Here is a 21,963-nt window from a genome sequence, read left to right on the forward strand (position 1 = left end):
GACGAAAAGACCTGTCCTGAGCCTGCCGGTCAGTGCATAGAAGCACATGCACCATCACCCCAGAACCCCAGTCCCCTAGGCTCCCCGGCCCAGGGCTGCCGGGGCACACACACAGACAGACACACACACAGACAGAAGCAGCAGAGGCCGGAGAGGAAATCACAGGGTCGAGGCGGCAGAGAGGACACGGGGCAGTTCAGAGAAGAGAGAGGGATAGGAGATACGGAGGACGCTGAGACCTGGGGGAGGAAAAGCTAATCCAGTCACGGGGGGCGGCAGCACACTCCAGAGGACCAGCCAGCCTCAGTGTTGTGAGTCCTGTCAGTGCGAGAGGAAGGCCCTCCAGGGCTTAGGAGGCAGGATGTTCACCCAGACACCTACTTCAGAATTCCCTAACCTCAGCTACAGGCGAACCCCCGGGAGGGAGTCAGCACCCAGGGCCAGTGTGTGGCCATGTCTAGACTCAGGCCTTTCCAGCTGGCAAGGTCTCACCGAGACCTTCCTCCCTCTCCCAAACCAGAGGAACCTCTACCTAGCCCCCTAAGACGTAAGAGGTTCCTGTTCCCACACTCTGCTGCCAAGGATGTCCCCACCCTCAGCTTTCTGAGACTCAAGGGAGGGGTCCTCCTGGAGCCCACCCCTGCCCTCCCCACCCGGTGGGCCATGGTGCATGCTGCAGTCTATGCAGTTTTGTTTCTGTGACTTTCTGTTTGTTATTTTCTCCGTGGGTGGCGTGGGGTGGGGTGGGCTGTGGGTGGGAACGCGGGGCAGAGCGGGCCGAGCCGGGGCCACAGAAAAGGTGGTCCCGCTGACCAGGTCTTCCGACTCTCCCCCTCTCCCCCGCCCCAGACAACGACTGTGGGGACAACAGTGACGAGGCTGGCTGCAGCCACTCCTGCTCTAGCACGCAGTTCAAGTGCAACAGCGGACGGTGCATCCCCGAGCACTGGACCTGCGACGGGGACAACGATTGCGGGGACTACAGCGACGAGACACACGCCAACTGTACCAACCAGGGTGAGTCCCCCGGACCGGCACCGGCCCATTTGCCCGTCCGTCCGCCCGTCCGCCCGCCCGCCCGTCCGTCCGTCTGTCACCCGCCCCACCCTGAGGTCGCTGAGGTCTGCCTCTTGTCCTTGAGGAGGCTCCGGTCTCACGGGAAAAGAAGAGATTGCTGGCAGATCATTGCCACACACTGTTAAGATCGAGGGCCTGGCAGTCGGTCGGGTGGCCTTAGGTCTGCAGATCTGCAACTTGTTATCTCAGTGGCCTTGGGCAAGTTACTTCATCTCTGTGGGCCTCTGAGTTTCCCTTACAAAGTCGGGTAAGGGCGGGCGGCCCTGATAGCGGGGGTTGGTGAGGTAGGCGCAGAAACGCAGCCACAGGGATGTGTCTGGTAGAGCATTGGATTGACGGGACATTTAACCGGGCGTGGTGGCTCATACCGATAATCCCACCACACGAGGAGGCTGAGGCAGGAGGATCCATCTCAAGGTGCAAGGTCTAGGCTGTGGAGTGAGGCCCTGTCTCCAAAAGAAAGAAGAGTACAGAGGATTGGAAGGAGCGAGGAAGGCACCCACCCAGTGCCCAGGAGAGGCCTCTTGGGGGAGGCTGAGGTTCCTGGAGGGACAGGCCCTCTCTGGGGGTGTTGGTTTCTTAGCTCTGGACCATCACTACCATAAAAGACTGCAGATCTACGATTGTTCTGGCTTTTGGAAAAGTCCGAAATGCCTTTTTTTTTTCCCCTGTAAAATTTACTCTATTTTAACGCAGGCATATTAGTTTCCTAAGGTTTCTGTAGCACGTTGCCACAAACTGAGTGACTTAAACAACAGAAGCTCACTGCTACACAGTCCTGAAGAGCAAAATGTCCTCAGGGCTGGCTCCTCCCCAGCCCATGAAGGAAAGCACGTCCCTGCTTCTCCGGAAACCTTTGGCCTGCCTTTGTGCGAGGTTCTTTACCCTAGCTCCGCCTTCATCGTCCGGTAGTGTCTTCCCTGAGTGGTCTGACCCTGAATCTGCGTTTTTCTTTTTATAGAGACGTGAACACTGTTAATTAGGCTTTATGACCCCAGTGATTTCAATCGGCAGACACTATTGCCAAACAAGGCGGCCTTGACAGGTGTGGTGGGTGGTTCAGCATCCTTTTAAGGATTGTAGTTCAACTCATGACAACTGACATTTCCTCAAGCCTTACGTGGCCCCTGGCCCACCTGCTACAGTCTCTGCCTCAGAGTTAGAATTGTGAATACTGGGTGCCATGGACCACCTGCCGTGCATCCAGCTGAGACACAGAACCAAGAGGGTCGTGGGAGGATCAGGAAACAGTAACTCAGTCTTCAGGATCATCTCTAAAAAGGACTTGGGGGTCTAGGAAGGAATCCCTACAGGCTGTGTGAAGCAGGTGTTGCCCAACAAGCTGGGAAGACCTGGATGGATGTCTCCTCTGCCTGGACTTCCCCTGCAGGCAGTCGGTGGAGATGGGCTGGGTGGGGCCTGGTGTGTGGGATCAGAGACCTGATTGGCAGCGATAGTTAGCCGTAGTTCTGAGCTGGCATGGCCTAGGACCCTTCAGGAGGCTGGTTTAGACTATAGGAGAGGGTGAGACTTCCTCTGGGGGCGGAGGGCGGCTTGGGGACTCTGAAGGTAAAGACGAGAGGAGAAACTGAACACTTCCAGAGGTGCGGGCTGGCCAGGCAGTCGGATGAGAGAGGCCTCCTGCTTTGACAAGGGAATGCGGCTACTCCGGAAGCGGCAGCTTCCAATAGCATGTGAGAATCAGGCCGAGGCTTGACCTGGAGGCAGTGAGCTTTGGGAGATGTACAATGTTGGCGACATGTTTTGAAGACAACTCCGGAAGGAAATTAGATTGCAGGCCCCTCAGGGAAGGAGAGTCAGATCAGGCCGCTGGTGAGAGTTGAGACCTGAGAAGACCAGGCCTGTCATGGCAGGGAGGATGGAGCAGAGGGCACACTACCAGAGCACAAGACCCAGCCCAGCACCTGGCCAGTGTTCACACTTGGGTGGCATTTCCGCTATGCTGCCGGCCTTACAGAGTCGGATGGACCAGTGAGCTTGTGCCCCAACCCTGCCCTCAGGCTACACCGGTTCTCTGCACACATGGGAAAAAATTGCTGAGACATCTGGGCCCCTCACTCACCCACCTCTGACCCATGCCCCGCCTCCTACCCCTTCCCTCCCGACTCTGACTCTATTGGCCTATCTCAGTGGCTTTACACTGGGTTTTCCTTTGCTAGGTGTGCAGATATCTTAGTGGCTCACGCTCCCTTAATTCCTGTCCCTGCTCAGAGTCCGTCTTGTCTGAAGTGTCGCCCCACGAGGTGGCACCATTACTGGTCTTGTCTCCACAGCATGTGTCCTTGCTCAAAGTTAGAGCCTTGATCTGTCTCCTCCACCAGACTCTAAGTTATGTAGGGGCGGGAACTTGATCTTAGTCTCTGCCAGCACCTGGGATGGCACATCCCTGGCACTCAGTGAGTGTGGAGTCAATGAGAGAAACACATTAGGTTGATGCATTTGAGCTCCGCCCTGACAAAATGTTTAGCGGGCCCACGTCCCGAGGGTAGAAAAGGGGCCATTAGATAAGATGACCACTGGGGGCCCTTGAAGGTGTAACATCTGAGTCTCTTGATGGGTGACGGCTTCCGGGCTATCAGCAGGCTCACAGAATGCCCCAGGCCTCCTCAGCTCGGCATCCAGACTAGGCAGAGGTGGTGGGAAAGGTCTGACCCAGAGTGCCTCTCCCTCCTGATGTACACCCCTCCACCCCCCGCGTGCCCCGTCTTCTCCAGCCACAAGACCTCCTGGTGGCTGCCATACCGATGAGTTCCAGTGCCGGCTGGACGGGCTGTGCATCCCCCTGCGGTGGCGCTGTGACGGAGACACTGACTGCATGGACTCCAGTGACGAGAAGAGCTGTGAAGGGGTGACCCACGTTTGTGACCCAAATGTCAAGTTTGGCTGCAAGGACTCAGGTGAAAAGACGACCAGGGGGACCTCAGACGTGGAGGCGTGGGTAGGAGGAAGCCATCTTGAAAATGTAGTGTTGTGGGGAGGGGAGGGCCAGAAAGGGCCAGAGTCTGCGTGAAGGACCCTGGGCCAGAATTGAGCGTCAGCACCTCCTGCGGGTTCCTGCCGTCTTAGTCACCCGTGAGAATATGACAGAAAAGGCTTCCTGGCTCATCGTGGGCTCCAAAGCACCTCAGTGATGACTCTGTTAGATCAGCCCGCTGGGTCTGGGCAGGGCACAGAGAGTCCCAGTTTCTAGGCCTGGCTCCTAAGTGCTGCCCCCACCCCATCCCATCCCTCAGCTCGGTGCATCAGCAAAGCCTGGGTGTGTGACGGCGACAGCGACTGCGAGGACAACTCGGATGAGGAGAACTGTGAGGCCCTGGCCTGCAGGCCGCCCTCCCACCCCTGTGCCAACAACACCTCCGTCTGCCTGCCCCCCGACAAGCTGTGTGACGGCAAGGACGACTGTGGGGACGGCTCTGACGAGGGCGAGCTCTGCGGTGAGCCCTGGGGTCAGCCGTGGGGAGAGGCGTCCGGGGCAGAGTGGGCAGTGTTCAGGGTGTGTCCAGCCGTCTATGTTGACCTAGGGCTTGCCTCGGCCCTGTGCGAGGCGCCCCACGACCACAGCATGTACTCGACAAGGTGGCCCAGTGAGGCAGAGGAGGCATAGAGCCCTAAATAAAGTAGTCCAGGGGCTGGAGAGATGGCTCAGTGGTTAGGAGTACATGCTGTTCTTCCAGAAGACCGGGGTTCAATGCCCAGCACCCACATGGCGGCTCACCACCATCCGTAACTCCAAGATAAATAAATATTTAAAAAAAGTAGTCCAGAGTCATACCACTCTGAAGGCCTGGCAGGGAGGGAGTGTTTAGGACTTCTGACCTGGAATAGATGTCCTCAGTCGGACCACTGAATAGGGAGGCCAGGCTGGAGGTGAGGTACAGGGTGGAGGTGTGGTCTGAGCAGACTTCTGGAGGAGGGGAATTTAACTGGAAATGAGCAAAATGTGCAGAATGAGTGAGTAGGTACAGGGTCAGGTTCAGGGGTGAGTTGAAGGTCTGAGCAGAGCAACCTCACTGTCCCAGAGCAAACGACACCTGACTTCTGTGAAAGGGAAGAGTGAAGCCATCTGAGACAGGCCCAGAAACTGCTGACAGGGTGGTAGCAGGGCAACAAGCTCCAGGGCATTCCCCTCTGCACCCTCCCCCATATTACACCTGAGCAGGGAGAGATCAGAGGAAGGGCCTTGACCTAAGGACTCTCCCAGAGAGGAGGCAAAATGCCCAGCTCCCCGCCGCCGCGGACCCAGGAGGGTACAGGAACATGGCGGAGAGAGGTGTGGGGAGGAAGGGGTGATGGCGCTCCATGTCAGGTTCTGGTGTTCCAATCCTAGTCCTGAGGAGCCTGGGAAGCGAAGCGGGGCCTCGCAGGGGCTGTGGGTAGGGCTCTAGGGCTTGGAATGGGATACTAGAAACCCGAAGGCTCCGCAGAGCCTTGTCCTGCCTCCTCCCAGATCTTGACCCTGGACCTGTCCCCTGCCTGTCCCCGCAGACCAGTGTTCTCTGAACAACGGTGGCTGTAGTCACAACTGCTCGGTGGCTCCTGGTGAAGGCATCGTGTGCTCTTGCCCCCTGGGCATGGAGCTGGGACCTGACAACCACACCTGCCAGATCCAGAGCTACTGTGCCAAGCACCTCAAATGCAGCCAGAAGTGTGACCAGAATAAGTTCAGCGTGAAGTGCTCTTGCTACGAGGGCTGGGTCTTGGAACCCGATGGCGAGAGCTGCCGCAGTCTGGGTAAGACGTGGTGGGGTGTGGTGAACCAGCCAAGCAGTCCCGGCCATGTCCCTAAGCTACAGTGGCCAAACGCGGAAGCCTGGGGCCGACAGAGACCCTTATGTACCTGGCCCGGGTGGCACGGAAGCAGGGTACGCCCTTTGCTGACCCGACCGCGTGCCTCCCACCAGATCCCTTCAAACCTTTCATCATCTTCTCCAACCGCCATGAGATCCGGCGCATTGACCTTCACAAGGGGGACTATAGCGTCTTGGTGCCCGGCCTGCGCAATACCATTGCCCTCGACTTCCACCTCAGCCAGAGCGCCCTCTACTGGACCGACGTGGTAGAAGACAAGATCTACCGTGGGAAGCTGCTGGACAATGGAGGTGACTCGCTGGGTCCGGGAGCAGTGCCAGGATTGCACACAGATGGCACTTGGGCATTCAGGGTCACAGACCCAGATCCAGGTGGCCCCAGAGCTGAGGCTCCAGCTCCCCATCCCCCACCCCCCTGTTAATTGGGTTAGATTTTGCTGTGGGTCTCAGGGCCTGATGCCCATAATTATCGCCGGCATTGCTGCTAAGCCTGATAATTAATGGGACAATCATCCTTTCCTTGGAATGGCCTGGAGACTGGCTCCCCAACCCTGGAATTTCAGGCTTAGAAGGGAAATGCACGTGGGGCTGGAATACCTGAGCCTCTGTCCCATGGTAGCCTGAGCCATCAGAGGCTCAGTATTGCGTATCTGTTGTACACTGGGCACCAGACACAGCGTTGATCCAGACAGACAGTTTTAAATTACGTGTCAAGGTGGGTCCCCGAGGAGGTGGCATCTGAACGCAGGCAAGAAAAAGGCGTGTTTTACTGGAGGAGTTTGTACTGTTGATGATCAAGGAAACTTGAAAACCTCTCAGATGTCCATCGCCAGAACAGCTAAGGAAACCGATCTGTTCACCACAGTTTCTAAAATAATAAGACGGGTGGACGTATTAACGTAGAATATCTTCAGGACACTCGGTGGAGCAATTTCTAGCAAGTTCCAGCATCCTCATACTGTGTCCAAACATGTTTCCAGAAGCTTCCACCCTCCCTGACCTGCTTTCCCAGCTAAGCCCATCAGAGCTCCCATGCAGGAAGTGGCTGCCCTCACCACCTCCTCCAGGAAACCCCTTTTCCACTCACCTCCTGGTGGGAAAGAGGCCTGGGTGAGGAGAGGGGGGGCCTTGGGGATACCACCCGTGGGAGCCGGACCCATCAGAGGACTTGGCAGGAGTGTCAGGGTGAGGGTGGGTCATTGAGGGACCCTAGGATCTACACCTCCGCCCTGCCCCACCCCGGAGTCTCTAACCACTTGTAACCCTCTCTTCCTAGCCCTGACCAGCTTTGAGGTAGTGATTCAGTATGGCTTGGCTACACCAGAGGGCCTGGCTGTAGACTGGATTGCAGGCAACATCTACTGGGTAGAGAGCAACCTCGACCAGATCGAGGTGGCCAAGCTGGACGGAACCCTCCGGACCACTCTGCTGGCGGGTGACATCGAGCACCCGAGGGCAATTGCCCTGGACCCTCGGGATGGGTGAGGAGTGTGTCCATCCCTTCCTATCCCTCCCTCGCCCTGTGGTCCCCGATGTTCTGTTCTGCCTGGCCAGGGACGCTTGTCTTGGTACTGTTGGTCCCCTCCCCCACATGTTTTACCTGGGGTACTACCACCCCCAACTTTGGTCTTTCTCACTCTCTCCCTAGGATTCTGTTTTGGACAGACTGGGATGCCAGCCTGCCACGAATTGAGGCAGCATCCATGAGTGGGGCTGGACGCCGTACCATCCACCGAGAGACGGGCTCCGGGGGCTGGCCCAACGGGCTCACTGTGGACTATCTGGAGAAGCGTATCCTCTGGATTGATGCCAGGTGAGCATCACTCTACCAACCAGGGCTGAGGCGGCAGTACCCGGGCATGGGGAGGGGCCGGGACCAGCAGGGGCAAGGGCGCGGCCAGTGCTATGAGAGGATTGGGGGCAAGGGATGGGGAAGACTGATCAGAAGAAGCGCCGGGCTGTGATCTGCAGTTACCCAGCCTCCCCTCGCTCACACCCTGTGTCCTCTGCGGAGGGCCCTGCCTGCCTGCCCGGAACCAAGAGGGGGTGCCTTTTTTCCTAACTCACACCAGAGCTCCAGATGCCATCTACAAGCCCGGAAATCTGGAAGGACCCCCCTTGGGGGTCATAAGGCTAGGATCCCAATCCCACCCCACCCCGTCCCCGCTCGGTCTTGTGTTCTTTCTTTGGTCACCCGACGGGGCTCAGGAAAGGCGTTCCCTGGTGTACCCCTGTTGGCGGGGTACCTCGCCGAGACCCTCGCTGTTCCCTCGATCCCACTCTCAGGTCGGATGCCATCTACTCAGCCCGGTATGACGGCTCCGGTCACATGGAGGTGCTTCGGGGACATGAATTCCTGTCACACCCGTTTGCGGTGACACTGTACGGGGGCGAGGTGTACTGGACCGACTGGCGAACCAACACGCTGGCCAAGGCCAACAAGTGGACGGGCCACAACGTCACCGTGGTGCAGAGGACCAACACGCAGCCCTTCGACCTGCAGGTGTATCACCCCTCCCGGCAGCCCATGGGTAAGGAAGGGGCCTGTGCCGGCTCGGAGCGTGAGCATCGGGTAGAGTGGGACCCAGATGGGAGGGACCGGGTAGGGATCGCCTCGTAAGATGTTCTTGCGGTCTTCTCTCCGGGTCAGCTCCGAATCCGTGCGAGGCCAACGGGGGCCGGGGCCCCTGTTCCCACCTCTGCCTCATCAACTACAACCGGACCGTGTCCTGTGCCTGCCCCCACCTCATGAAGCTCAAAGACAATACCACCTGTTACGGTAAGAAGCCGCTTCCCCCCAACGGCCACGGGTAAACTGAGGCTGAAGGGGAGGTCTGAGGTCCCTCGTGTTAAGCAAAGGAATGGCTGAAGGAGGGACTCCGAAACCTCCTGCCACAGCTGTCAGCAGACTGACAGAGGCGGAACTTCCTCTTTGTAGTGGTTCTCAACCTGTGGGTCGTGACCCCTTTTGGGGGGGTGAATGACCCTTTCACAGGGGTCACATATCAGATACGCTGCGTATTAGATATTTATGTTATGATTCGTAACAGTAGCAAAGTTAGAGTTACGGAGTAGCAGTGAAATAATTTTGTGGTTGGGGATCACCACACCATGAGGCGCTGTGTGAAAGGGTTTGAAGAGTTAAGACGGCTGAGAACCGCTGTCACAGTGAAAGCGAACATCATGGGGGGACTCGGGGGAGGGACCTAACCTAGGCAGGAACCCTGAAGGCAAGAGACTGCCTTCGGTGACCGGCCTGCGCCCCACAGAGTTTAAGAAGTTCCTGCTGTACGCACGTCAGATGGAGATCCGGGGTGTGGACCTGGACGCTCCCTACTACAACTACATCATCTCCTTCACGGTGCCCGACATCGACAACGTCACGGTGCTGGACTACGATGCCCGCGAGCAGCGGGTTTACTGGTCCGACGTGCGGACACAAGCCATCAAGCGGGCCTTCATCAATGGCACAGGCGTGGAGACAGTCGTCTCTGCAGGTTCTGACCCTGTCCCCGACCCCAGGGCTGGCACCAGTCATGTCCCCCATAGTCCTGACGTTCTTTCTCCAAACCGCGTCTCTGCTTAGTGCTCTAGCCCCAGTTTCTTTCTTCCTTTTTTTAAAATTTTATTTATTTATTTGTTTATTTGTTTGTTTATTTTGGTTTTTCAAGACAGGGTTTCTCAGTGTAGTTTCAGTGCCTGTCCTGGAACTCTTTGTAGCCCAGGCTGGCCTCAAACTCCCAGAGATCCGCCTGGCTCTGCCTCCCGAGTGCTGGGATTAAAGGCATGCGCCACCACCACCCGGCTAGACCCAGTTTCTTGGCCCTCATTCCCTAGAAGCCATATTATCCTCATCCTCTACCCTGCATATACCAACCACCGACTCCCCGTTTATGCCTCCAGACTTACCAAATGCCCATGGGCTGGCTGTGGACTGGGTGTCCCGAAATCTGTTCTGGACGAGTTACGACACCAACAAGAAGCAGATTAACGTGGCCCGGCTGGACGGCTCCTTCAAGAACGCGGTGGTCCAGGGTCTGGAGCAGCCTCATGGCCTGGTTGTCCACCCGCTTCGTGGGTCAGTCTGCGGCTCGGGGCTGGGGAGCGCCCGTGTGAGGAGGGAAGGAGAGGACTCTTACCCTCTCTTGGTCCTCTTCCCAGCAAGCTCTACTGGACCGACGGTGACAACATCAGCATGGCCAACATGGACGGCAGCAACCGCACTCTGCTCTTCAGTGGCCAGAAGGGCCCTGTGGGTACGTGCTCGCCCTGCCTGTTCCTGCAGGCCTCCGACTCCCCAGTTAGGTGTTCCTAGTGTCTCTCTGGTGCCCTCGGCCTCTTCCAGTCCCCAGCTTAGTGCCTGTTCTCACCCCAACTTTTCCCGGATCCATACACCCTTCTCCGTTCCCAGCCCTGGGTGCGGCCCTGGTGCCAGGCTCCGTGGTTGTGACCCCCATTCCTCTCCCAGGGTTGGCCATCGACTTCCCTGAAAGCAAACTCTACTGGATCAGCTCCGGGAACCACACCATCAACCGCTGCAATCTGGACGGGAGTGGGCTGGAGATCATTGACACCATGCGGAGCCAGCTGGGCAAGGCCACTGCCCTGGCCATCATGGGTGAGGGCTTGGCTGGGAGTGGGGGATGATAGGAGGGCAGGCCAGGCACAGTTGGCTGGATGGTGGGGGGTCTCCTGGGTACCACTGGCCACTCCGTAAGCCTAGTGACTTCTGCAGGAGGGTTGAGTTAGAGGGCTTTCCCAAGGGTCTTATTCCCTCCTGTTGCCCCAGGGGACAAGCTGTGGTGGGCAGATCAGTTGTCGGAGAAGATGGGCACATGCAACAAGGCGGATGGTTCCGGGTCCGTGGTGCTGCGGAATAGCACCACGCTGGTTATGCACATGAAAGTGTACGACGAGAGCATCCAGCTGGGTAGGCAGTGGGCGAGGGGTGTGGGGTGGTATCCAGAGGGCCGGCGGCGGCGGCGGGGATGGGGGTCAGAGAGAGGCTTCAAAGCTGTCACCGTGAGCAGCCTGCCGGAGCAGGGGGCCAGAGGAGTAAAGGGTGGGTGGGGATCCGCCCATCACCCACAGGGACCCCTTTTCCTGATCTCCACTGAGGTGTCGCGTAGGCTCGCGGTCTGGCTAGGAGGTCCAAAGGCCTAAAAAGACAAAAGGCCCGAGAGCTGGGTTGGGTGGGACCCTGACGGGTCCAAGGTGAATCCAGTGACCCCCCTGTCACCGAGCAGCCCAAGCCTGTATCTGAGCCTCCCGTGAGGGCCATCTAACCCTTCTGCTCCACCCACGGCCCTTCCCCAGAGCGCGAGGGCACCAACCCCTGCAGCGTCAACAATGGGGACTGTTCGCAGCTCTGCCTGCCCACGTCGGAGACGACTCGTTCCTGTATGTGCACGGCGGGCTACAGCCTCCGCAGCGGACAGCAAGCTTGCGAGGGTCAGTTCCCGACACCTCCCGGCCTGACCCCGGACCCTCCCCCGCCACACTGCTGCATCCTGCGTTTGGGAACGACGGTGTTCATCACCCGTTACCAGGCGCCTTCAGGGTTCGATGCTCATCCATGCATCACTCCTCTGGGTACCATGGATAAAAAGCTTGAGCCAGAAGATGGGGTCAGCCTAGCGAGAAGCTGGACCACGGTCCAGCGTCTGCTGTAGGTGTTGGTGAGGTGGACACCGGGTGACAGAGGCAGGCCAGCCTGGCTGAAGAGGCGTGCTGTGCCCTGGGTTTATAGAACGGGTAGAATTTGGTGCTTGGTGCACAATGAAGAAATGGATTGGTGGTACAGAGGTAGAGTGCCCTTAGCATGCCCTGAGTCCTGAGTTCTAATCCAACCACATGTGCACACGGAGGACACACACTCATACCATACAAGAGGCAAGAAATGCAGCTAAGCCGTCAAGGGCCAGGGCCCCTGAGCCCGGCGTGGGGCAGAGTGTGGGAAGTCTGTGATAAGGCTGTGAGGGAGGGTGGGGCTCCTGTGGGTTCTCAGTCAGGTGTGCCTGGAAAGTGGTGTTTGGAGGAGATTAACCTGGCGGCAGAACGCTGACAGGATGGGGGGAGGGAGAAACCGAGGCAGTTAGACCAGTCAGGAGACCGTGAGAAGTGTGTGTGTGAGGAGACTGGGCTCCGGGCTGGGCAGACGCTGGCTTTCAGGGGAGGGATGAGACTCGAGACATTTCACAAGAACTTGCTCATTTACAGGCTTGCCCCAGGACAGTACTTTTCCCTAAAGTCCTCTGCCAGAAACTTCCTGCTTTGATGTGGGTGGGTGTAGAGAAGGGAACTCTGGGCGAGGAAAGTGGAAAACGTGGTTGGTTGTTTTTTTTTTTTTTTTTTTTTTTTTTTTTTGCTGCACAGCACCTCAGAGCCTTGAATGTACCTGTGTGCACTGAGCATCTTTCAAGAGAAGACCTTTAGTCTCTGGGGTTCCCCAAATGCACTTGACGATGCTTTTTTCCTTTCACAGAGCTCAAGCAACCAAGGCCTATTGGGGGGAATTTATCTGGGCACCTATTGTGTCAAAGGGATGGAAGTCGGGGAGGATTCTGGGATGCATGGGTAGTGGTGCCTCCTAAGACCTGGGAAAACTGGGAGCGAGGCTGGCCCAGGAGCAAGATAGGTGCCGGGAACATTGTGTTGGAAAAGGATTAGGAATAGAGTAGACGCAGGATGAAGAGAAAACTAAGGTCAAAACCAGTGCCAAACTGGGAATCTAGGTTTTGGAGTCTCCACGGTAGCTGTCTGCTCTAATCCTCACAGGCTCGCCTGAGGGCCTTGGAAGGCACAGGGTTGAGTTAAGTGGAGGGCCGGGTGTTGAGAAAGAAACCTAAGTCTCTTTCTGCCCTCTGGTGGTGATTATTGGTTCTGCAGGTGGTCCCTCCGAGCTGGGGCCCTTAGAGGCTCCACCCAGTCAGGTGAGCTATCTCCCGGCCAGGCTCCAGACCTCAAACCACAGTGTGAGTGTGCTGAGGTCAAGGAGATGGCTGGGAGAAACTGTCAGAAGGGACGCAGAGGAAAAACAGGTTGAGGGTGATAGGAGCCAGGTTTCATCAGTAAGGCGCATGCCTGAAGCGTCTTTGTGTTTCAGGTGTGGGCTCTTTTCTCCTGTACTCTGTGCACGAGGGGATCCGGGGGATCCCACTGGATCCCAACGACAAGTCAGATGCCCTGGTCCCCGTATCGGGAACTTCACTGGCTGTTGGAATCGACTTCCATGCTGGTGAGCTATTGGCCTTGGGGACTGGTCAACATGCCCCGATAGCTTAGCGGGGTGCGTGTGTGTGAGTGAGTGTGTGTGTGTGTGTGTGTGTGTGTGTGTGTGTGCGCGTGCACGCGCGCAGTCTGAGGTCAGAAGAGCTGCCTCACTCCTCCCTGCTGTTGTTGACACCCCGCCCCTCCAGCAAGCGCCCGGCACCTCCAGCCTTCACTTACCTCTATCCTGACCCTCCACATGGTTTGACCCCCTTGTTTTGCTTCTGCATGGATGGCCATTCTCACGTCTGCCCCTCTGCTTCCAGAAAACGACACTATTTATTGGGTGGACATGGGCCTGAGCACCATCAGCCGGGCCAAGCGCGACCAGACGTGGCGAGAGGATGTGGTGACCAATGGCATTGGCCGTGTGGAAGGCATTGCCGTGGACTGGATTGCAGGTGAGCTGTGGAAGGGGTGAGAGGCTCTGAGGGGAAAGGCAGAGAGGCCTAGGAGACACGAGGTCTGAGAAGGTATGGGCAGGAGCCAGTGGGAGCTTTGGGGGAAAATTTGGATGGAGGGACCAAGTACCTGGCTCTCTACCAATCTTCCCGAACCAACTCCGTCCTCAGGCAACATCTACTGGACAGACCAGGGCTTTGACGTCATCGAGGTCGCCAGGCTCAATGGCTCTTTCCGTTATGTGGTCATTTCCCAGGGTCTAGACAAGCCTCGGGCCATCACTGTGCACCCGGAGAAGGGGTAAGGAGTTAGGCACGCTGGCTTGGATCTGGCCCTGTCCCTGTGACCACAGTTTATACTGACGAGGCCCAGCGCCTGCATGGTACAGGCTCTGACCCCCGGCTTCCATCCCTACTCCGCAGGTACTTGTTCTGGACCGAGTGGGGTCACTACCCACGCATTGAGCGGTCTCGCCTAGATGGCTCAGAGAGAGTGGTGTTAGTGAATGTCAGTATCAGCTGGCCCAATGGCATCTCGGTGGACTATCAGGTATGGATACACCCCGGAGCTGATGGAGTAGGTGGCCCTGTGCCTCTCCCTACCGGATAACCAAAATCAGGGTTAGACGTGGACCAGGAAGTGCTCTGGAGTCTTCTGACCCACCCGTCACCTAGAGCAGATATCTGCCCTAGGATGATGTGGGGGTGGTCATCCCCGTGTGGAATGCGAGAAAGCTGCGTGGGGTAGTGAATGCCTATATAACCCCAGCACTCGAGAGGCTGGGACAGGAGGATCACTTCAAGTTTGAGGCCAGTCTTGGCTCTAATAGTGAGTTTAAGACCAGCTTGGGCTACCCAGTTAAGACCTTGTCTTGTAGGCTGTGGTGGCCCCACGCCTTTAATCCCAACACTCGGGAGGCAGAAGCAGGTGGAACTCGGTGAATCTGAGGGCAGCCTGGTCTTCAGAGCAAGTTCCAAGACAGCCAGGATTACACAAAGAAACCCTGTCTCAAAAAAAAAAAAAAAAAGAAAAAGAAAAACAAAAACACAAAAACAAAAAAGACCTTGTCTCAAAAACTTTAAATAAATAGAGAAGAAAGGGGCTGAAGCTGTTCCCTAACATGCTTAGCCCTGGGTTTAGTCTCCAATACTTCAAACAGTGGCAATAATAATAAATTAAATAATAAAAATGTAAAAGTGGGGAGCAGAGGGTGTAGCCCTGCCCATACACTTACTGCTGCCCGGGATGCACACACTGACTAGAAGTTGGGGCCCTGAAGTGAGGTGGGTGCTTCTGACCTGCAGGGCGGGAAGCTGTACTGGTGTGATGCCCGGATGGACAAGATCGAGCGCATCGACCTGGAGACGGGCGAGAACCGTGAGGTGGTGCTGTCCAGCAACAACATGGACATGTTCTCGGTGTCCGTGTTTGAGGATTTCATCTACTGGAGTGACAGGTGAGGGCCGTGCCCCGCTTCTCCCAGGTGTCTCTCCTTCCTGGCATCCTACTCACGCCTTTCCCCCCTCCAGAACTCACGCCAACGGTTCCATCAAGCGCGGGTGCAAAGACAATGCCACAGACTCGGTGCCCCTGAGAACGGGCATCGGTGTGCAGCTTAAAGACATCAAGGTCTTCAACAGGGACAGGCAGAAAGGTGAGGCTGGGCGGTGGGCCAGGGCAGCCTGGTCTGGGAAGAAGAGGGAACAGGAGAGAAGTCGGAGCCTTCAAGGAACTTTCCAGTGACTCACAAGGGCTGGGGGCGGAAAGACTGAGCAGCAGAACAGGTCTGGGTATTGGATACGATACCTTGGCTGAGCAGGGTTCGGCTGAAATTTCCGGGATCGCAGGGGACAGAGGCACCGAAAGAGCCTTACGCTGAACTTCCTCCCGATGCTCTCTGTCCCCAGGTACCAATGTGTGTGCAGTAGCCAACGGTGGTTGCCAGCAGCTGTGCCTGTACCGGGGTGGCGGACAGCGAGCCTGTGCCTGTGCCCACGGGATGCTGGCAGAAGATGGGGCCTCGTGCCGGGAGTACGCCGGCTACCTGCTCTACTCAGAGCGTACCATCCTCAAGAGTATCCACCTGTCGGATGAGCGCAACCTCAACGCCCCGGTGCAGCCCTTCGAAGACCCCGAGCACATGAAGAACGTCATTGCCCTGGCTTTTGACTACCGAGCGGGCACCTCCCCGGGGACCCCTAACCGCATCTTCTTCAGTGACATCCACTTCGGCAACATCCAGCAGATCAACGACGACGGTTCCGGGAGGACCACCATCGTGGAGAGTGAGCCGAGCCTGAGTCCTCCCCAGGAGGGGTGTGAAGGGGGTGGTCAGCGGGGACTCACCTGTGGTGTGGGCCTAAGGCCGGGGTTCTCAGCCTGTGGGTCGAGACCCCCCTGTGGGGGCAAATGACCCTTTCACAAGGGTCGCATATCAAATTTGCTACATATCAGATATTTACATTACGATTCATAACGGTAACAAAATTACCGTTATGAATGAAGGAGCAGTGAGAATAATCTTACGGTTGGGGTCACCACAACATGGGAAACCGTGTTAAGGGGTCACAGCGTTAGGAAGGTTGAGGACCGCTGTCCTAAGGGCTGGCCAGATCCACTGCCGGTGTACTAACCTGAACATTTTCACTTGCTTGGAGCCAGAAGGAGGCCGGTTCCTTCCTGGCACCCTTTCCATTCTGCCCCAGGATACACACCACTGGCAGCAGACATGGGCCCAGGTGCAACTCTGGTCACGTAGGATTCAGTAACTCCAGCGAGCGTCCTACCTGACCTCAGCCAGGGTCTTTCCCCACCCCCAGACAAGGTTTCTCTGTGTAACCCTGGCTGTCCTGGAACTCACTCTGTAGACCAGGCTGGCCTTGAACTCAGAGATCTCCTGCCTCTGCCTCCCGAGTGCTGGGGTTAAAGGCGTGCACCACCACCGCCCAGCGTAGGAGTCAGGGACTTAGAAGCGTGCTCATACATGCAGGCTGAGCTCAGCAGCCAGAGGCTCCACCAGTGCAGTGAAAACCTCAGAGCTGTCCACGGAAGACAGCCCTTTCGTACGGTCCTTTACCCCTTCTGTTTTCTCAGCTTCAAGCTGTCTGCTTGGGATCTTTGGCCCATTTGCCACCCACACCCCACACCCCCAGCACCCACCCCCGCACCTTTTTTTGAACTTTCTTTGTAGCCACAGATGGCCTTGATGTGACCATCTGATCTTCCTGCCTGTGCCTTGCCCTGCCCCAGTGCTGGGGTCATCGGGGGTTATAGGTGTGCACTACTTAGCCTTTTTTATGTGTACTAGGACTTGAACCCAGAGCCTAGTGCATGCTAGGCAAGCACTATCACCTGAGGTTCATCCTCAGCCCCCATTAGTTCCCTCTCTTCATCGACAGGGCCATACAGACCACCCAGGCACTGAGCGAGGCACAGTGTATATAGCGTAGCGTATATAGCAGCAGAGGAACAGGCCCGTCCTTTCAGAATTCTGGGACATTTTCTCCACAATGTCCTGTCTGTGTCTGAAAATGGAGTGTCCAAGGGCTGGTGGAGCTCAGTGGTGGAGTACGTGCTTAGCATGTACAGGACCTTGGCTCCATCCCCAGCCGCTAAACGGGATACTCCTAATCTCAGCTCCATCAGGAGAGACTAGGAGCCGGCCCCCCCTTCACGCTGTTCATCCTGCAGCGTACTCGGCCCCTGGCAGCCACACAGAGGTGCACTGAGGAGCCACTGAGCCTCCCCTGGCCGTGGCCTGCACCACGGGCGAGCTCTGACTCTGTTTATGTTCTTTAACCCGACCTCGAGTCTGCTTTACACAACGTTCCGGCTCAAGGCCTCTGAAGTAGGGTCCTTCCAGTCTGGGCCCAGGAGGATTCAGTTACCTGAAACCTCCACACCACGGATAAACGGAACCCCAGCTCAGAGTATGACATAGGCCGAGTGTCGGGGGGCGGGGGAAGAGAAGGAAGGTGGGCACAGGTGGTGTGATAAGGTGGAGGAGTTGAGGTGAGTCTCTGAGCTACACTCCCACATCCCACAGTTCCTCGGTGGAGTAGGGCCTAGTCGTCCCCTTCGCGCCTGCCAGGCTGCCCCTCAGCTTCTCTCTGGCCCCTCTCAACCCACAGCTGCTTCTGTCTCTTCACAGATGTTGGCTCTGTGGAAGGCCTGGCCTATCACCGCGGCTGGGACACGCTGTACTGGACAAGCTACACGACATCCACCATCACCCGCCACACCGTGGACCAGACGCGCCCGGGGGCCTTCGAGAGGGAGACAGTCATCACCATGTCGGGAGACGACCATCCAAGGGCATTTGTGCTGGATGAGTGCCAGAAGTGAGCTGCTGGGCCCGAGGGGGGGGAGCAGTGGGGACCTGTGGGGACCTGGGGGGACCTAAGGGGGAGCGTGAGTGGGAAAGGCGGGCGCCACTGTTTCTTGCTGTGTGGCCCCCGAGAGATGCATAATCTCTCTGAGCTTCAGTTTCCTCCATGATGTAGAACAAGGATGATAATTCAAGTGTCAGAACCCAAGGGAAGGTTGAGGGGTGTAGTGGACGCTTTGTGACGGGCATTTGTCACACAGCCATGTTCAAAGCATGACTAAGTACCTTGTGACGCTAGGACTCAAAGCGTCCACAAAGGTTCACTGAACCTGAGCATGTGGAAGGCCTGGGCTGGGCCTGCTCAAGCCCCCTAGCTGAGCAGAGGTCTCAGCTGTCTACAGTGACCAAGGGGCACCGTGAAGGCGGTTGTGGGCACAAGGCCTCAAAGCAGGAAAAGCAAGAAAGGAGCAGGACAGGAGGACAGCAAGGGGACCGTCCACCACACTGGGCATGGCAGGCCTGAGCAGGGCAGGGAAGCTGGCCCACCTGTCTCCAGCCTGCCCTGGTTTTCCTCATTTCGCTGGGTGGGCCGCTGGCGAGCCACACCCTCCCCATAGCAGTCCTGGCTTGTGTCTGAGCAACACACACACACACACACACACACACACACACACACACACGCACGCGCACACACACGCACACACACCCTGTCCCAGATCAGCCAGCGTTGGAATGTTTACCAACAGCTTCACTAGGAAACAGAGGGACCAACAAACCCCAGAAACAACTACACTACACAGGGTGGTGAATATGGCCCTCATTCCTCATCTTGGCATAACTCTAGCCAGATCCCTCCCAGGAGGCCCAGCACAAGGACCCTCTGTTCCCCTCTGCCTCAGCTGTCTGAGGACACAAAGATTCCCTGCCCCAGACCTTGGTGACCTCACCTGTCTGGGCTGGCCCCAGGGCCTGTCCTCCTGGGCCTGGAGCCTCCCGGGAGAGTCTGTCATGCTAAGTTTTCTGCCATTCTAGAAGAGACAGCCACCTTGTTACCCCGGGTTCCTCTCGGCTGAGCCCAGGAAAATGCCCTCCCCATATCCCAGGGCCAGTGGTTTCTGAAAAACCAAAATATGTAGAGAATGGACGAGGCGGCAAGAATGCCGAGCCCCGTCTACTCCTGTGGAGGATAGAGGACAGCAGGACCGTGCCAACAGCTTGCCCTGGCTGGAAGTCTGGGAGCATGTCCGCAGGGAGGCAGCTCAGGGCAGTCTGAGGAGCGACTGGAGGACACCCATGGCGCACGGCACCTGAGGAGAGACACGAGATTGTCTCGGGGACCTGGTAGGAGCTAGTGAGTCAGGATAGAGGCTCAGCCATACTTCTCCTGAGCCCCACCGGAGCACTGCTGGTCTTGGGAAGCATACAGTGGACAGGTAGAAAGTCCACCGTGTTCCTAGCTGCTGGCCGCCTACTCCAGGAGAGCCTCCCCTCCCCCATCACACTATCCCACAGAACGGCTTTGCCAAACTCTTGACCCACGGTGCGTCCCATGTAAGCCAGGTTGATGCTCCGCTGTGAGTGAGGACCTGAGGGCGTGGAAGCCGCTGGCTAGAATGTACAAGTCAAGAAAGAACACTTAGGCCAGGCTTGGTGGGTGCATGCCTCTAATCTCAGCATCCGGGAGGTGGAGGTAGGAACAGTGAGTTGAGGGTCATTAGCTACATAACTAGTTGAAGGTTAGCTTGGGATACGTCAGGCCTTGTCTGAGGAATGGAGAGAGGAAGGGATCGAGCAAGGGAGAATGGTATAACTGGTGTCCCTGGACAGGCTGAATGAGATGCCACCTTCATCCATAAAGAGTTCTCTCACTAGCCAGGGATAGTGCTGCCTTTGGGAGGCAAAGACTGGCAGATCTCTGAGTTCGAGGCCAGCCTGGCCTACAGAGTGAGTTCCAAGACAGCCGGGGTTACCCAGAGAAACCCTGAGGAACAGACCCTACAAGGGCCTCCAAGGAGATAGTTTTGCTGTGATAGATTTGAGTCAGGAGAATAAAGAGGTGGAAGAGGACTGAGGTGTGGCTCAGTGGGTAGGCTGCTTGCCTAGCATGTGTACAGTCCAGAGTTCAAACCCCAGCACTGCATAGACCTGGGATGATTCCTATAATCCCAGCACTTGGAAGACGGAGGCAGGAGTATCAGAAGTTAAAGGTCATCATCCTTGGCTACATAGAGAGTTCAAAGCCAGCCCAGGTTGGAGATCTGTGAGAGCAGGGAGGGGCTGAGGCCTGGGTGGCCCAGGGCCGGTTCTATTCCGAAACTGTTTTTTATGTTCTTGGTGCGTCTCAAAGCAAGATGTGTGTAAAGGGTTCCCCACCCCAGGTCAGGTGACTGAGTCTTAGGAATCAAGGTCTGAGGGCGACCATGCTGCCACGGTTGTGTTTGATGTCCCCTGAGGTCCTCAACACCCCACAAACCGCAGGGCATAGCTGAGGGTCAGACCCCAGATTCACAGAGGCCTTAAAATTGTGGAGAAAGCAAATTTTGCGGGTGCGACCCACGTGTGCCCAAGACCAAGGAGACAGTCAACACTTAGCAAGGGTTTCCTGGGTAGTTCGGTAAAGAGCTTCAGTACAGAGAGAGCAGTTAGCAATAAACTCACAGAAAACTCTGTCCTTGAGATGAATACACACTGTTTAATTTTTACAACCCTCTGTGAGGCAGCAGTATTATCCCCCACTGAACAAGGGGAAACTGAGGCACGGAGTGCCCAGGTAAGTTGCCCAAAGGCACCTAACTGGAACGTGGTGGAGGTCCAACCAGAGGCCTGGAGCCCAACCTGCTTGGCAACCCAGCCTCCTGTCCTTTCCCACACCACAGTGCATCCCTGCGGGCACACGCAGTAAATCAGGTCTGGCCACGTACTGCAGGAACTGCGTGTTCAGTGGTTAGGCTCTTCTCAGGCACCTAGGCTGTGTTGGCCTTTGCGGCTGTCGGGTTGGGGAGCACATCCTGGGTTCTAGTTGTCTCCGAGGTTGGCCGGTGGCCTTCAAGGCGGACCCTGAGGTTCCTGCCCCCTCTGCCCCCTCCGCCCCCTCCCGCCAGCCTGATGTTCTGGACCAACTGGAATGAGCTCCACCCGAGCATCATGCGGGCAGCCCTCTCGGGAGCCAATGTCCTGACGCTCATTGAGAAGGACATCCGCACGCCCAACGGCCTGGCCATCGACCACCGTGCGGAGAAGCTGTACTTCTCGGACGCCACCTTGGACAAGATTGAGCGTTGCGAGTATGACGGCTCCCACCGCTATGTGAGTCTGTGGGACAGGTGGGCGGGGACGTGAGGGGAAACCGAGTCAGAACCGCCAGGCTGCCCAGATACAGAGCACCAGACAGGGAGACCCAAGAGAATAAAAATTCCCACCCGCGGTCTTGCCTTTGCCCTGAGGGGTTCTGACATCGCTTAGAGGAGGCAGAAGGCACGCTGTAGAGTCAGGATTGGTACGAGGGCCTGAACCACATGGGCACACTCACACTCCTGTCTCCACAGGTGATCCTAAAGTCAGAGCCCGTCCACCCCTTTGGGTTGGCGGTGTACGGAGAGCATATTTTCTGGACTGACTGGGTCCGGCGGGCAGTGCAGCGGGCCAACAAGTATGTAGGCAGTGACATGAAGCTGCTGCGTGTGGACATCCCCCAGCAGCCCATGGGCATCATCGCGGTGGCCAACGACACCAACAGCTGTGAGTGGGGCCTGCCGCCAGACTTGTGCTCCTGTTCTCTGTGCGCATGTGCGCACACACACACACACACACACACACACACGTGTACTTTACAGTCTTGTGTCTCTCCAGACTTCTGTTGTACAGATAAATATCTTTACGTGCCTTCAGACCTCCAGAAACTCCAAAAGCCCTTACATTCCTCAACCCCAGCTCCCTCAAGACATCTGTAGACATGTGTGGACTTGACATACTTGGGTCCATCTCGTGCAAACTGCCCACACAAACGCACATTTGTATTGCTCTAGGAGCTGTCCCCATCTCTGGAGATCCTGTCACAGA

At 57.0% G+C, this 21,963-nt stretch overlaps 1 protein-coding gene across 1 annotated transcript in view; it reads left to right on the top strand.

Moving 5' to 3' along the window:
• Lrp1 (LDL receptor related protein 1) overlaps positions 1 to 21,963 on the top strand; it is an 82,835-nt gene that overhangs the window by 40,485 nt on the left and 20,387 nt on the right. The window contains exons 20-44 of the mRNA XM_059245346.1: positions 850 to 1,017; positions 3,813 to 3,995; positions 4,332 to 4,532; positions 5,584 to 5,829; positions 6,000 to 6,197; positions 7,183 to 7,387; positions 7,555 to 7,719; positions 8,193 to 8,437; positions 8,557 to 8,685; positions 9,176 to 9,403; positions 9,810 to 9,984; positions 10,068 to 10,162; positions 10,375 to 10,524; positions 10,696 to 10,836; positions 11,223 to 11,357; positions 13,012 to 13,143; positions 13,442 to 13,576; positions 13,748 to 13,877; positions 14,000 to 14,126; positions 14,882 to 15,033; positions 15,107 to 15,231; positions 15,485 to 15,862; positions 17,728 to 17,917; positions 21,006 to 21,210; positions 21,450 to 21,642. Coding sequence (XP_059101329.1) covers positions 850 to 1,017; positions 3,813 to 3,995; positions 4,332 to 4,532; positions 5,584 to 5,829; positions 6,000 to 6,197; positions 7,183 to 7,387; positions 7,555 to 7,719; positions 8,193 to 8,437; positions 8,557 to 8,685; positions 9,176 to 9,403; positions 9,810 to 9,984; positions 10,068 to 10,162; positions 10,375 to 10,524; positions 10,696 to 10,836; positions 11,223 to 11,357; positions 13,012 to 13,143; positions 13,442 to 13,576; positions 13,748 to 13,877; positions 14,000 to 14,126; positions 14,882 to 15,033; positions 15,107 to 15,231; positions 15,485 to 15,862; positions 17,728 to 17,917; positions 21,006 to 21,210; positions 21,450 to 21,642 — 4,431 coding nt within the window. The remainder of the gene's footprint in view (positions 1 to 849; positions 1,018 to 3,812; positions 3,996 to 4,331; positions 4,533 to 5,583; positions 5,830 to 5,999; positions 6,198 to 7,182; positions 7,388 to 7,554; positions 7,720 to 8,192; positions 8,438 to 8,556; positions 8,686 to 9,175; positions 9,404 to 9,809; positions 9,985 to 10,067; positions 10,163 to 10,374; positions 10,525 to 10,695; positions 10,837 to 11,222; positions 11,358 to 13,011; positions 13,144 to 13,441; positions 13,577 to 13,747; positions 13,878 to 13,999; positions 14,127 to 14,881; positions 15,034 to 15,106; positions 15,232 to 15,484; positions 15,863 to 17,727; positions 17,918 to 21,005; positions 21,211 to 21,449; positions 21,643 to 21,963) is intronic.

This window comes from Peromyscus eremicus, chromosome 18 (assembly GCF_949786415.1).
Source record: "Peromyscus eremicus chromosome 18, PerEre_H2_v1, whole genome shotgun sequence".
NCBI lineage: Eukaryota > Metazoa > Chordata > Mammalia > Rodentia > Cricetidae > Peromyscus > Peromyscus eremicus.